The sequence below is a fragment of the Manihot esculenta genome, chromosome 2 (assembly GCF_001659605.2).
Source record: "Manihot esculenta cultivar AM560-2 chromosome 2, M.esculenta_v8, whole genome shotgun sequence".
Taxonomy (NCBI): Eukaryota; Viridiplantae; Streptophyta; class Magnoliopsida; order Malpighiales; family Euphorbiaceae; genus Manihot; species Manihot esculenta.
The window spans coordinates 15,835,132-15,851,675 of NC_035162.2; the positions used below are offsets into that span (position 1 = coordinate 15,835,132).

At 36.4% G+C, this 16,544-nt stretch overlaps 1 protein-coding gene across 1 annotated transcript; it reads left to right on the forward strand.

The window, feature by feature from the left end:
• The first annotated feature begins 775 nt into the window (after positions 1-775).
• LOC110609930 (probable alkaline/neutral invertase D) lies at positions 776-5,217 on the forward strand. The gene is made up of 5 exons (XM_021749773.2): positions 776-941; positions 1,661-2,130; positions 2,333-2,764; positions 3,860-4,418; positions 4,673-5,217. Exons 2-5 carry the CDS (start codon positions 1,744-1,746, stop codon positions 4,966-4,968), a joined length of 1,674 nt encoding a protein of 557 aa, XP_021605465.1. The 5' UTR covers positions 776-941; positions 1,661-1,743; the 3' UTR covers positions 4,969-5,217.
• Positions 5,218-16,544: the final 11,327 nt, after the last annotated feature.

The window sequence follows — 16,544 nt, forward strand, 5'->3', positions numbered from 1 at the left end:
TTTTCTTAATTACCAAATTGGCCCATGCCATCAAACCAAACATCAACATGAATTTAACAATTAACATATATTCGAGAACGAATATTCCTTTTTTTACATATATATATATATATAATTAAAAATTATAAAATTAATTTTAAAATTAACAGTTTTAAAATTTGTAAATAAAACTGTAGTTAATACAAAGTTAATTTGATATATATAATAAATATTATGATTTAATTAAATAATTATTTTAAATTATTTATTATTTTAATTTCAATTTTATATATTTTATTTTTAATATATATCATTCCATATATAAATTAACGCTTATTTCTAAATTTCAAACCTGATTTATAATTAGACTTGAATTTCAAACATCTGATTTAGAAAAAAATATATCAGTATTTTATTTTCGTTTTTTAGTTAAAGTGGAATATAATTTAATTTATTATATATTAATAGTTTTTTTTTATATAAAAGTAAATGATCTTTTGAAAAAGTAAAATTAAATCACAACCTTAAATTCGACCTTAATTTCTAAAAAAAAAAAAAACTGACGAGGAGTCGACTAGTACAAGAGCAAAACCAGAAACCGACAAAACAAGTGGTCACGAGAAAATCCAATCAGCAATCAAACTCAATCAAGAGAGATAAACCGCGTGTCTTTTTGCTCCACGTAGGACCATCAATATCAAGGCTTTATTTTCGCACAGTGCCCTTCACCGGCTATCCCGGTCACCTCGCTCTCCTCTTCTTACAGAAACGTTGGACGAAGACTGTCTCCTCCCTTCTCTCTCTCTGTCTCTTTCTATAAATATCAGCGCTTTAAGACATGTTCTTTTTTCTCCTCTTCCTCTCATATCTTCCTCGTCTCTTCGCCGACCGTCCACCGGCGAAATCGCTCTTTGGTTCCTGCTGGGAACCCTCTCTCCTCGCCATTTTTGTCCCCTGCAAAGGTTTGCTCTCTCTGCCTATCCTCTCTCGCTCTCTTTGTCGTAAAAAATCGTTTCTACAAAGGCTTTAGATCTGGCGTTCTTGCATTTATGAAGCTCAATTTAAATTTTTTTTCTTTGTGGAAACCTGTAATTTCATTGTTTTTTCATTTCACTTTCTCTTCAAAGTTGGTGTTTGTGTTGTTAGGTGATAAGTTGACGATACGTTCACATTCTTTTTGTTTTGGTGGATCTTGATCTATCATTTTTTATTTCAAGAATTTCTTTAATAAAAAAAAATGTTAAATGTAAATTAATTCAAGTGTAATGCATGTATTGAGAACGAAAATTAACTAGGAAGTTTTCTTTCTCAAGTTTATGCTGTTAAACTGCTTGATTAGTGAGCAAACTTTGTGTTTTGGTCCTTAATGGTTTATTAACTGTTCATTACCTGATTTTTTCCCCCAAATTCATATTCTTGGTCCTATAGATGATTGGAAAATGTTCGCCCATCTCAAATTTGATCTCTCTCTTTCTCTTGAAGCTCCATAATGCAGTATAAGGAGAAGGTTTTTTTTAATATATATTTATTTATTTTGTTTCATTTTGATGTTCTCCAATAATATAGCTGAATGGATAAGAAATTACTAAATTTTGCTTGTAGATAGCTGTTTTGGTACGTTATAGTTTCCATTTAGAGCTTCTTGTTCTTCTGAACTTGTGGCTTTTGTTTTGAACACTAGTATCCTTAAAGCTGGGCATCTTCTCATCGGTGATAGAACCAAAGTAGTTGGTGCAATTTTCAAGAATAGAAAGAGATAAACATATGGATGGGACTAAAGAAATGGGGCTTAAGAATGTGAGTTCAACATGCTCAATCTCTGAAATGGACGATTTTGATCTCTCTCGTCTTTTGGACAAGCCAAGGCTGAACATTGAGAGGAAGAGATCATTTGATGAGAGGTCACTCAGTGAGCTCTCAATTGGGCTTACTAGAGGAGGTCTTGATAACTATGAGACCACATATTCCCCTGGTGGAAGGTCAGGATTCGACACACCAGCCTCATCGACTCGCAACTCTTTTGAGCCACACCCAATGGTGGCTGATGCCTGGGAGGCCCTACGGCGATCTATAGTGTACTTCAGGGGTCAACCAGTTGGCACAATAGCTGCAATTGACCATGCCTCTGAGGAGATTTTGAATTATGATCAGGTAATTCTTTAACTACATTCTGATCTTACAGTGGCTTTTCAAGTCTTCAGCATAATGAATGGGTATGGGCTTGGGAAATTTGCTATTTTAGTTTTTTCTATAGAAGGTATGTTGTCAGATTATAATCTGTCTCCTTAAGGAAACAAATCCACTATTGTACTGATCTAGAAATTGAATTTGTGCTTATTCTTCTGTTGAGTAGGTTTTTGTTCGAGATTTTGTACCCAGTGCCCTGGCTTTTCTGATGAATGGTGAGCCTGAGATAGTTAAGAACTTCCTCATGAAGACACTATATCTTCAAGGATGGGAAAAGAGAATAGACAGATTCAAGCTCGGGGAAGGTGCAATGCCAGCTAGCTTTAAAGTTCTTCATGATCCTATTCGGAAAACAGATACTCTAATCGCAGATTTTGGTGAGAGTGCAATTGGAAGAGTGGCTCCTGTTGACTCTGGTTTCTGGTGGATCATTCTGCTGCGCGCATATACCAAGTCTACTGGAGATTTGTCTTTAGCAGAGACTCCAGAGTGTCAAAAGGGGATGAAGCTTATATTGACTTTGTGCTTGTCGGAGGGGTTTGATACTTTCCCTACCCTTCTTTGTGCTGATGGATGCTCTATGATTGATCGCAGAATGGTAAGTTGTGCTTATGGCTTCATTTTAGCTAGCTCTCTCCCTTCCTCTCCCTCTTCCCACCTCTTTCTCGCTTTAGTTTGAAAGTGAGGTCAGGCCAGCTTCATTGAACTCGATAAAGTACTTTCTAATACTTCCTTAATATGACTAAGCTATGGTTATTTTGCTGCTTGGGTTTCATTTGGATGCCTTGAAACTGTTCACATAAATGGATAAGATTCTAATCTGTTCAATGTTTTTCGCGGTTGTTAATGGACCATCTATTCATGCTTCATGAAATAATTGCTTTGCTGAGAAATAAATTCTGACAAATAAGAGTCATCAGAGATAGAGAACACAATGATCAAATTGGTTATGTAGTGAATCATATCCTCATTTGGAATTTGGATATGATATGGGATTGTTGTTAAGCGTTTAGGTGGCAACTCTCCAGCTAAACCTTAAAAGATTGGCATGAAATTTATAGTCCAATTTTTGTATAGGAATTCAACTGATTTAACGCATCTTTGAGGTTCTAAGGAAATATTGGTTTCATTCATCATCTTGCTAGCACAGAAGAGAGTGTCTCTGTTACCCGTAAATTGAACTGAAATATCCAGTCTGTGATGTACCAATTCCAAATTGTTGCTTCCTAACAATGTTATGGCATGTGCCAAGATGTGGTTTAGTATATAAAATAAATTAACTAGATAGTTTCTTTTCTATTCTGTTCTATAGGAATCAAGTTTCTGTCAACGACTTGGATTTTCTGATTCATGTCATTTAGCATGACAACCTTATCGAGTGTCATCTTTCTACCTTTTCTCTTTATGGATAAGCCCTGTCAAAGGAAAAGTGAATAGACTTGAATTTTGGTTTTCTGTATTACTCATGGATTAAACAAATATATATGCAAGAAACCGAAGTTGCATCAACTCTTTTGTTCTCTTGTTGGTTAGATTTAGGCTAAATGCTTAATTTAACCCCTCAGATTTCTCTAGAAGTCATTTTAGTCCCTTCCTCAACTTTATCTTTATCCTATTTACCCTTCAACTTTCAAATTGTGGAATATCACTCATTAATATCAACTACATGGATGACTTGTAATTTGTATTGCAGGGCATTTACGGTTATCCTATCGAAATTCAAGCACTTTTCTTTATGGCATTAAGGTGTGCCTTGTCAATGTTGAAACACGATACAGAAGGAAAAGAATTTATTGAGAGAATTTCGAAACGTTTGCATGCGTTGAGCTATCACATGCGAAGTTACTTTTGGTTAGACTTTCAACAACTAAATGATATATACAGATACAAAACTGAGGAGTACTCACACACTGCAGTAAATAAGTTCAATGTTATTCCTGATTCAATCCCAGATTGGGTATTTGACTTTATGCCTACTCGTGGTGGCTATTTTATCGGCAATGTTAGTCCTGCAAGGATGGATTTTCGATGGTTTGCTTTAGGTAATTGTGTTGCCATTCTCTCTTCTCTTGCAACTCCGGAGCAATCAATGGCTATCATGGATCTTATAGAATCTCGCTGGGAGGAGCTGGTTGGAGAAATGCCTTTGAAAATAGCTTATCCTGCAATAGAAAGCCATGATTGGCGAATTGTAACCGGTTGTGATCCTAAGAACACCAGATGGAGTTACCATAATGGAGGATCTTGGCCAGGTTATTCATTTTCCCTCTCTCTCTCTCTCTATTTCAATTCAATGTCTTTGTTTTCTTATTAACAGAGTTTACTACAACAACTTAAGGACTAAGTTGTCGGTTTTGTTAAATCTCAAGGACTATACTGTAAATTACCTAATCAGCTAAATACTCTGCCTCCTTTATGTGATCGAAATGTTTTTGCATGAGTAAATGCTTTCTTTTCTTTTCCTTTGTTCCTTGGAAATATATTTTCCCTTGTCATGAAACTGCAGTGCTTTTATGGATGCTAACGGCTGCGTGCATCAAAACGGGACGACCACAAATCGCAAGACGAGCGATTGATCTTGCAGAAACCCGTCTGCTGAAAGATAGCTGGCCTGAATATTATGATGGAAAACTCGGGAAATTTATAGGTAAACAGGCGAGGAAATACCAGACATGGTCGATTGCTGGGTACTTAGTGGCAAAGATGATGCTGGAGGATCCTTCACATTTGGGAATGGTTTCCTTGGAAGAAGACAAACAGATGAAGCCTGTGATGAAGAGATCATCTTCTTGGACTTGCTGATGAAGATAGGCAAATAAATTAAGCAAATTAGAAGAAAAAAATAGTAGAAAAAGAAAGAAGAAGGTGAGAAATGCTGGATTTGGTTAAAGCAGTATTCTTTGCACATTTGAAATTGTAGGTCTGATCGGAAGTTTTAGTTTTGTATAATAGCTTCTTCTAAGAACTCCACTCTTGCTTTTCAAATAAGGGAAAACATTATATTAGCTTTTGACAGCAAAAATAACAATATTTATCTTATTTTTATCTTCTTCTTGAAAAATAGAAAGTCATTTTTTGATATTTTTATTTAAATTTTTATATAAGAATTTATTAATAAAATTTATTTTTTAAAATTAAAATTAAATAATAAAAAATAAATTATCTCGTTAAAAAATATTTTTTACAAAAAATGTTTTTTTAAATATAAAGGTTTTCTTTGGGAGTAAAATAGCATGTGGACTAACACTGTATTTGGATAAGTAGTGGGAAGAAAGAAAATAAGAGGGGAAAACAAGGGAGGAAAAGTAAGTGAAGCCATTTTCCTTTCTCTTGTTTGGTTTTGAGGAAAATAAATTTATTTTTCTTTGTTTAAAAAGTAAAGAAAATGAAAATTTTAATTTTAATTTACAGTATACTCCTTTAATCCATAAAGACTTTTAGTATTTAATAATAATAATAATAATTAATTCATAAACTCAATAATTAATTATAAAATAAATTTAGAAAAGAAAAATTATTGCAAATACTATATGTTTTAAAGCAGTAAATGAGATTTTATGAAAAAGGTAAATATTATGCACAAGCAACAAGGGTAATAATAATTTTGAAAAAAGAAAACAAAGGTAATAGTAGAAAGATATTTATGTAATTTTCTTAAGGAAAGTACACTTTCTCTCCACATAGGATGAAAAAATTCAAGTTATTTTCCATCCCATGTTATTTTCTCCCATGTTCCCAAACAGGGGAAAGTATCATTATACTTTATTTTTTCATGATTTATTTTCTTTCCCTCCCTCTTTGCTCTCATCCAAACACTGCATAAATGTCATATACAATTTTCTTTATTGCTGAGATTTCCTTAGAGATAGAAAAATTCGTCCGCGGAGTCTTTATCAATTTATAAATTCTGTTTGAATTAGTTATAGGAATGAAATTGTCTGATATTATAATAGATAGATAGTATAGTTTTTTTTTATATAAATATATATTTTTAATTAATTTAAATAATAAAAATTAATAAAAGTTAAAAATTGAACAAAAAGTATTTCTAAAGATTAATAAAGAATTAATTAAGAATTAGAATGGAAGAAAAAGATTGATATATTTTCATTGCTTGATTGCTACTATTTATACAAAGCTGAGATAACTATCACTCAACTCACTCAACCAATTATGTTCTTTTGGTTATAACAGTTTACTAACAATCTAACTAATTCTTGCCAACTAATCTTCTTCTTGAATTTTCTGAAACTTTAATTCAACTAGAAAAATAAATAGTTTTTAATTTCTACAGCCCCTCCCAAGATGGAGTTGGGGAGAAATCAACCAATCTCATCTTGGATAACAGGAATGAGAAAACATGTTGAGATAGGAACTTGGTGAACAGATCCGCTAACTGAAGTTTAGAGAAAACATGTGAGATTGAGATAAAGCCAGCAGTAAGTTTGTTTATGATGATATGACAATCTATATCTATATGTTTTATACATTCGTGAAAGATTAGATTGGCTGCTATGTGTAAAGCAGCTTGATTGTTGCATTTGAGGGGCATAGTTAGCAAAATTTTTAACAGGAAATCGTGAAGTATGTAAGAGATCCATTGCAATTCACACACAGTACTTGCCATGCTCTTATACTCGGCTTCTGCTGAGAATCGACTCACAGTTGGTTGTTTCTTTGTCTTCTAAGAAATTAGTATCCTGTCAATGATTTTCTTGTGGTTGGGCAAGCGGCCCAATCTGCATCACTATATGCTGTAAGCTGCATTGAATTTCTGGCTGAAAAAAAAATCCTTTAGAAGGGCTGCCTTTAAAGTATTTGAGAACATGAAGTGCTACATCTAGATGTGCTTGACATAGAGCTTGCATGTGTTAACTTAGCTGCTGGACAGAATAAGTAATGTTTGACCTGGTTAAGCTTATGTACAATAGTCTGCTCACTAGTCTTCTAAACCCTTTAGGATTATGTAACTTAATTCCCATATTTGGGATTTTGGAGAAAGTTTGCAGCCTTTTATCATGGGTGAGGAGGTTGTTTTAGCTTTTGTTAATTCATCATCATGTATTATGTCCAGAATGTACTTCCTCGGGTTCAAGTATAATCCTTCCTCAGACCTTCAAGTCGTAAGAAGAACTTTGCATACTCCATATCTTTATGGTGAACATATCATTCAAGATTTGTTTTACTTGCAAGATTAGCTCATTTGATGCACCTATTAGTAACACATCATCAATAAAGACAAATAGTACCAAAAAGTTTTCATTTGACCCTTTGGTGAACAAGTAATAATGATGTGATGATTGGCTGAATCCAAACCTTTTGAGCTTGTTAGTGAACTCTTTATTCCATTGCCTTCCTGTAACGACCCGGAAACCGATACCCCTCTGTAACGGCCCGAACCGCTACCGGCGCTAGGATCTAGATCGGCTTAAGGCCGTCGGGACCCGTAGCAAGCCTAACATACATCCTATCACCTGGTCAAATCCCATACATGATCAAAACTTAACATAAAAACTTAAACATCCGATGTATATCCCGAGCCTGACCTGTATGCAACATAACTGGAAACATAAAGAACCCCCTACTAGAGCCCTCATCAAAACTCTAGCTGGGTCAACATAACATACATCAAGCTGGGATCACATCCAAAGAACTAGAACCTAACCAGTGCATGCATCAAACCACAAACATAAGACCTCCACTAGAGTCCTCATCAAACTCTAGCATGGTGAACAACACATGCCACAAGTTTAGTTCCAACTCAACTCAACATTAAACCAATACATACATCATGTACTAAACAGAGACTAACCAAGTCTTAGGGCCAAGCACAGCACTAATCCAAAAACATAACTCTACTTTTCGTTACATTACATTACATTACATTATCTTACAATACATTATATCAATTTACAATACATGTCCACACTAAACACTAATCTATTACATAAGCAAAACCTTAACTCTTGAGACTTCCCGATCTTTCTCAAACCTGCAAACCTGGGGTTAGGGGAGAGGGGTGAGCTAAAAAGCCCAGTGAGTAGAAACATAAAAACAGTTCATTAATTACATGCTTTTATGAAATGCGTCACAGCACAAACATTTCACATAACGGATGGACATGACCACCAAAACTCCCTCTGTCTGTAACATATCATGGTGCCCGGCCTTTCGGGCTTCTCAGGACTTCATTATGCCCGGTCCTTCGGGCTCCTCAGGACTTCATTATGCCCGGTCCTTCGGGCTCCTCAGGACTTCATTATGCCCGGCCCTCGGTGGGGCTCCTCAGGTGTAACGACCCGAAAATCGGACCGCTACCGGCGCTAGGATCCGGGTCGACTTAAGGCCGCCGGGACCCGTAGCAAGCCAAACATACATCCTGGAAACCTGTTTAATCCCATACATGATCAAGAAAATACATAAAAATTTAAAACCTTTCTTTCATACATCCAACTCAACCTGAACATACATTACATAACCATAATCATGACCCCTCTGTGGGATCTCAACAATGCCCCAATGAGCACTACATCATGAGATGAGTTGGCTTACATCCGTATCATCAAATATCTAAGATCATGCATCAAAAGGGATAACAATACTCATAGGGTCAAGCACATCTATAACCTCAACATACCTCATTACATACATACTGTAATCTCTTACATTACATCATAGCACAAATGTCATGTCCACAATCTAACTATTACATAAACATACTTCAAAACTCTGGCTAACCTCCTGGTCTATCCTGTACCTGCACATCTGGGGTTAGGGGAGAGGGGTGAGCTACAAGCCCAGTGAGCAGAATAGTGAAAACATATATTTAAAAATCTCATGCCATTATGTAATGCAACACATCACAACAAATCACATCTCGGATGGTATTGTCACCAATAGTCCTCTACATAGTCCAACTGTGCCGGGACGTAGAATGGGTACAACCGGTCTTTCTCTTATCATAACATATCATAACATACCAATGTGCCAGGGACGTAGAATGGGTACAACCTGGACTTTCTCTTACATCGTGCCAGGGACGTAGAATGGGTACAACCTGGACTTCTTTACTATATCATGCCGTAACATCATCATGCCATATGAGGACTAGAGGATCATCCAATAACCAATCCACATCAACATCATAAATGCAATGCAACATATTCGTGAATACTAATGCAAACAACCTACTATATCTCATGGTATTCATGATGCATGGATCATGCTCAAAATTTATATTTCATTTATTTTAAAACTTAAGGTTTATTCCACTCACCTCTGGCTAGCTCTGACAAACTCTGTAGCAGCTGGCTCACTGCTGGGGTCCTTGGTTCCTCGGGTCCGAACCTACACAGGTGGACTCCAATGAGGGGCCAAACATACATAAACATAACTCTAATATACTTCCCAAAAACCCCCTAAACATCATGAAAACATCACATAAAAACATGCAAGAAATGGCTGAACAGGGCACTTTCGGCGGCAGGTTCGGCGGCCGAAAGTCCCTCCAGAGCCGAAAGTTAGGCAGGTTCGGCGGCACCTTCGGCGGCCGAAAGTCCCAGACAGAGACGAAAGTCTCTTTTCGGGGGCAACTTCGGCAGCCGAAAGGTCTGCCTCCCCAGCCATGTTCGGCGACCGAAAGCTCCTTCGGCTGCCGAACCTGATTTCTGCCAAAGGGCAGAAACTTGGCTCCTTTGTGCACATTTGCCTCCTAACTCTTCCAACATGCATAAAACTCAACCAAAACATGCATACAAGTTCCTAGGGGCCTCAAACAACATATACCCCAACTACAACACACAAGAACAACACAAACCAACATACATTGCTCAAAAACACATATAAAACCCATAACCCTAACTATGAGCTAAACATGCATTCTACCCCATAAAACAACTTAAAACTTCCTTAAAACATATATTGAGCTTAAGATCGGCTCTTACCTCTTGGAGATCGAGAGAGAGACGACCTAAACTCGGAGATCCAAGCAAATGAGCTCTTGAGTTCCCAAAGCTCCAAAACTTGTTTTAAAAGCTCGAAACCTTCGATGCAAGCTTAAAACTCAAGAAAAATGGTGGGGATTTGAAGGAAGAACACTAGATTTGGAAGAGGGAGGTCGGAAGCTAGCTGTGGCCGAAAATGGGAGAAAGCTCGCCCATTTCGGCTAAGTGCCCCTTTTATAGGTGGCTGGCCAGGCCACGTTCGGGGGCCGAAAGTGCCTCCGCATGCATGCCATGTTCGGCGGCCGAACCTGGACTTCCCTCGCTCATGCTTTCGGGGGCCTAACGTGCCTCCAAAACGCATGCATGTTCGGCGGCCGAACTTGACTTTCGGCGGCCGAACCTGGGTTTTCCTCCAAAGAATTTTCATGCAAAAACTCATTTAATTTCATACTTAAAACCATTAAAAACATGAAAACATTTCATAAAACATGCTTTTACCCTTCTAGAGGTTTCCGACATCCGAGATTCCGCCGGACGGTAGGAATTCCGATACCGGAGTCTAGCCGGGTATTACATCAGGACTTCATTAACATAACATATCTAAGGCTATTGGGGTCGCCTTGGTCCATCCACAACAACAGTAAATAATGCAATGCGTCATATTCGTGTAACTAGTGCAATCAACCTATTACATATAAACATGATGCATGAACATGCTTTAGGTATTTGCTTTCTTAAAGTAAAAGATTAAGTTTAGTTCTACTCACCTCTGGCAGACACTACACTGACTCTGCAACAGCTAACACTGATGGCCTCCTTGGTCCCTCGGGTCCAAGCCTATACAGGTGGACTCGAATGAGGTGCCAAACACACTCTAAACAACTCATAAACAACTCCCCAAAAACCTCCTAAAACATCCTCAAAACATGCATAGAAAACACCCATGAAAGGGCTGGACATGGCACTTTCAGCGGCACTTTCGGCGGCCGAAGGTCCCTTCCAAAGCCGAAAGCCATGCAGGTTCGGGGGCAGGTTCAGCGGCCGAAGCCTCTCTCCAGATCCGAAAGTCAGGCACCTTCGGCGGTCGAACATCACCTTCAGCGGCCGAAAGGCTACTCCAGATCCGAAACACAACTTTCGGGGGCAAGGTTAGGCGGCCAATCCATGCATCCATAGGCAGGTTCGGCGGCCGAACCTGAGTTCATCAGAACTCAGCCTCTCGTGCATACCAGCCTCCAAAACCTTACCAAACACCCCAAACAAGCACCCAACCTCTTAAAAACATGCATAAACCCTTAACTATGCACAAAGGAGCTTAAACAAGCTTAAACTCCAACAAAGAACATCATAAAGCATACATAAATAGCTTATGACCCACATAAGCCAAAACCATCAAAACTACTCAAAACCTCACTTGCTCTCTCCCAATCATGCATACACTCTCCCACATGCATAAAGGAGCATAAACTAACATAAACTCCTCAACACAAATATCCCATAACATACATTAGGCATAAAACCCACATAAACCTAAACATGCATATCTACCCATACTTAACCATCAGAACATCTTTAAACTTACTTAAAACTTCATTAAAACACAAGGAAAGCAAGGATCTATACTTACCTCTTGAAGATCGAGGGGTGGTGCGATCCCTAACTCGGAGGTGTGGAGGATCCAAGCTCCAAAAGCCTCCAAGCTCCCAAAACTCCTATTTAAGCTTCAAAACTTCAAAACAAGGGTAGAACTCATGAAAACTTGAGGGATGGGTAGAGAAAGCATGAAAACGACCAAAGGAGTGTATAAACTCACCTGAGCTTGAGAATGGGGAGAAAACTCGCCCATTTCCGATCTGAGGGCTCTTTATAGGTGGCCTGGTCAAAGACCTTCGACAGTCTAACGTGCCCTCTAAACTCATGCATGTTCGGCGGCCGAACTTGAGGTTCGGCGGCCGAACCTTGGTTCGTTCAAACAAAGCTTTCGGAGGCCAAAAGCGCTCCCAAAACCTTTCCATGTTCGTCGGCCGAACTTCACTTTCGGCGGCCGAACCTGGCAAATGCCTCCTTGGTCTTTTCTTTTCAAAACTCAATTATTTTTCCATTTAAAACCATAAAATCAAGTGAAAACATTTAGAAAACACATTTTACCCCTCTAGAAGCCTCTGGCATCTTCAGAAATTTCAGATTCTAACGGAGATTCCGCCGGAAGATAGGGATTTCGATGTCGGAATCTAGCCGGGTATTACACTTCCAGCTTGCTTTAATCCATAAAGTGACTTTTGTAATTTACAGACTTGGCTAGGGAATCCCTTTGTGTAGCCTTCAAGGAGTTCCATGTACAATTCCTCATCTATGTGACCATATATGCATCATTCATGTCCAACTGATATAATAGCCATTCTTTTGCTGTTGTAATAGCTAATAGGATCCTCACTGTTACTAGCTTAGCCACGGGTGAGAAGCTTTCTATGTAATCTAATCCCAAAAGTTGGTTATATTCTTTTGCCATTAACCTACCCTTATATCCGTCTACTAAGCCATCTGGTAAACATTTGACTCTGTACACCCATTTGCAACCAATTGCCTTTTTTCCATGGGGCAGATTGGTGATTTGCCAAGTCTTGTTAGCTTCTAATGCATTTAATTCATTTTGCATAGTAGTTATCCAATTTTTTCAAGTATAGCATGCTTGTAAATACTAGGTTTTGATATTTTGGATACAATGGCCACAAATGATAAGTAAGAAGGGATGAATGTGAAAGAAAAATTGGATAAAGTACCTGAAAGTGATGCAGCAGTAATATAGTCAAGTTGTTGAGTGGAGAAGACATATCTTTATACTTTGTAGTTGCTACAAAATCCTTTAACCAGACTAATTTAATGGTGCTTCTCATACTCCTTAGTACTTGGTGAATAGGTGAATTATTTCTCAGAGGAGATATATCATTGTTGCTTGTTTGTTGATTTTGTTTATCTCTACTTGAATGGATATTGTCATCATCATTAAAATCATCTGTGTATAAATGTTCTCTATTATTTCCTGGCTCATAATTTCATGTTCTGGTGAGTCAAGAAGGTTTGCCAGGTCTGGAAGTGATGGTACTAAAGGTTCTAGAGATTTGAATTTTGATTTTTCTAGGCAAGAGAACACTGTTTCATAAAAGACAATACCCCTAAAATTGAAAATTTTCTGGTGATTTGTAAGATTTATGTTTTGGGGGCATATCCAATAGAATACGTGGGGTGGCTCTTTAGTCAAATTTGGTTTTAGTAGGGGTAAGATTTGTAAGCATAACATAGACAACCTACTGTTTTGAAATAAGAGTAGTTAGGTTCCTTCTGAAATAGCACAATATAGGGCGTTCTCCAGCTTAAGACTTCAGTGGGTAGTCTATTGATGATATGAGTTGCTGTGAGGAGTGCTTCTGATCAAAATTACTTGGGAAGATTTGCTTGAAACATGATTGATCTTGCAACTTGTAGGAGATGTCTGTGCTTTCTTTCTACAATGTTGTTCTGTTGGGGGCTATACACACATGATTTTTTATGGATGTTCCCTTTTTCTGAGAACAATTCATAGCATTTTTTTGTTGAGGAACTCAATTCCATTCTCTATTTTTATCTTCTTTGTATTCTTCTAAAATTGAGTTTTGATTATAGTAAAGAAATGTAATAGCACATATGAAACTTGTGTCTTACTCGCTATCATGTAGGTCCAGGTGTACCTACTACAGTCATCAACAATTGTTATCATAAACACAACACTAGTAACTGAAGGTATTCTATATAGGCCCCATACATTAACATGAACGAGATCAAAAACTTCTTCTAAAATTGAAGTGCTAATTGGAAAAGGAACTCTGTGTTGCTTTGATAAAGGACAAACACTACATGTATAGTCTGTTGTTTTATTGTAACTCAGTACAAATAAGTGTTTCATCTTAGAGTTAGAGACATGGCCCAATCTATAATGCCATATTACATTATTCTTTGATTTGACATGTTGCAGTAGGTAACATTCTGATCTCCAGGTTGTCTTATAGTAGGTACCAATTCTGATTCAAGGTAGTATAGTCCAGCCTTTGTCTTTCCTACAGCTATGACTTTATTACTCTGCATATCCTGTATTACACACTTATTATAGAAGAATGTCACTGTTGTATGAGTCAATTTGTTAAGATACTGAAAGATAGCAGGTTACATTTGAAATTGGGACTTTAAAATACATCTTTGAGTTTTATTTTGTTGAATAGTGTAACATGACCTTTGTGAGTAACAAACTGACAAGTTCCATCAGGGAGATGTACTGGTTTCTTTTTCTTAGAGGTGTAATTTCATCAAACAAGTATGGGTTTGAACACATGTGATTTGTGACCCCTGTATCCATAATCTAGGACCTACCTTTATCTAACATGCTAACAAGGCAAAGAGAGGATGACTGACTTGCAAAATCTATTGTGTTTGCACTAGATGTCTCTGTTATAGGTGTCTTTTCCTTCATTAACTTCATGACTTCCTATTGAATCAGATTAGGTAGATTGCTTGCCCAATCATCATATGAATTGCTTAAAGTAAGATCTAGAGGTGAATCAACAGCTTCAGGCATTGAACTTACAACATTTGCTTATTGTTTGCCTTTTTTCTGTTTAAACTCTTTGTACTAATTAGGATACCCAAATAGCTTAAAGCAAGATTCTCTGACATGTCCTACTATATTTCAGTATATACAAAATCTTTCTTCCTTCCTGAAGTCTTTTGTCTTGAATCCAGACTTGAAATTATTAGTTCCATTGTCTCTTTTGAAGTTTTGAGACTTGGCAAGCATTACAATAGTTGTTTCACTTGATTCGATCGTCACATTCTAGATTTTCCTTTGTTTTTATACTCTTAATGCCATTGTGTAAGCTTTATTAACATTTGAAAATGGATCCATTAACAGAATCTGATCTTTATCATGTTCATGTACCTCATTCTGTCCCATAAGGAACTATACGAGTTTTTCATCATTCTCTAAGGCAGTTACAGATTTAGATGCCCCACAATTGCAAACAGGAAATGGACATAAACAAAACATTTCATCCCACATTTTCTTTAGTTTTGTGAAGTATGCAATCAATGACATATTTTCATGAGTAAAATAACAGATATTTCTTTTGATATGAAACAATAATGGGTCATTGCTCTAGCAAAAGCGTTGTTTCAGTTGTTCCACAGATCCTTAGCACAAGCTGTGTAAATGAAAGCTTCAACAATTTCTTTGGAAATGGAAATTAAGATCCATAATGCTACCATAGTTTCGACTCTTTTCCATTTTTCAAATGTAGGTGAGTCGATATGAGATGTTTCAATCTTGCTAGTTATGAAACCAAATTTATTCTTGGGTCTTAGGGCTAGGATTACAGCTCTACTCCATGAAAAGTAATTGTCACTAGTTAAAGAAGCGCTTACTAGATTCAGACCGAGATTATCTGAATTTTGCAATTTTAGAGGATCATTTGAGAGATTGGGATCATTTATAGAATTTATTGCTACTTGGCTTTCAGTTCTAGACCTTGTAGCTGCTTCCATTGATTTTGTCCTAAGCTCTGATACCATGAATAGAAAGTGTTTCTAGAGATTAACAAAGAATTAATCGAGAATTAAAATAGAAGAAAAAGAAGATTAATATATTTTCATTGCTTGATTGCTACAATTTATCCAGAGATAACTACCGCTCAGCTCACTCAACCAATCAGCTTTTTTTAGTTATAAAAGTTAACTAACAATCTAACTAATTCTTACTAGCTAATCTTCTTTCTAAATCTTCAGAAACTTTAATTCAGCTAAGAAAATAAATAGTCTTTTTAACTTCTAAAAAATAAATTATGCTAATACCATATATCAAATCTATGATCTAAAATATTAGGAGTTCATTAAGAATATTAATGTATCATTATGCATTTTCTGTCGTTAAATACTTATCTTTTGTTGGTTAATTTAATAATCGAAATACTAATTAGTTAAGACTAAAAATATATATTTTAACTCATTCAATTTTATTTAAAATATCTAATGATACAATACATATTTAAAAATATCTCATTTTAGTAAATTTGTACTATTTGAATTAGTGTCTAAATTGAAAGAAATTGAAATAATTGAGAATCTAGTAGACTTTTAAATAAAGATCTAAAATTAATTTATGTACTCGATAATTTTAAATATTTTAAAGTATGAGAATTTAAGAATGAGAAACATTTTTAAAATTAAAATATAATTAATTTTTTATAATAAAGTAAAAATTTAAAGAGATTTCATTTGAAGGACGAAAAAGCACATAGAATACACGCATAGACTCAATGTCATTTGAAACCGAATCAATAATCTTAGGGACATAATAAGAAAGAAAAAAAAACATCAGAAAACTCTAATATCTAAATTCATATCCAACTCGAC

Excerpts from the sequence above, each read along its gene's own strand:
- LOC110609930 (XM_021749773.2), top strand. The coding sequence starts at position 1,744 with ATGGATGGGACTAAAGAAATGGGGCTTAAGAATGTGAGTTCAACATGC. Across the intron at positions 2,131-2,332 it reads AGATTTTGAATTATGATCAG|GTTTTTGTTCGAGATTTTGT; the intron begins GTAATTCTTTAA and ends TCTGTTGAGTAG. Across the intron at positions 4,419-4,672 it reads TAATGGAGGATCTTGGCCAG|TGCTTTTATGGATGCTAACG; the intron begins GTTATTCATTTT and ends ATGAAACTGCAG.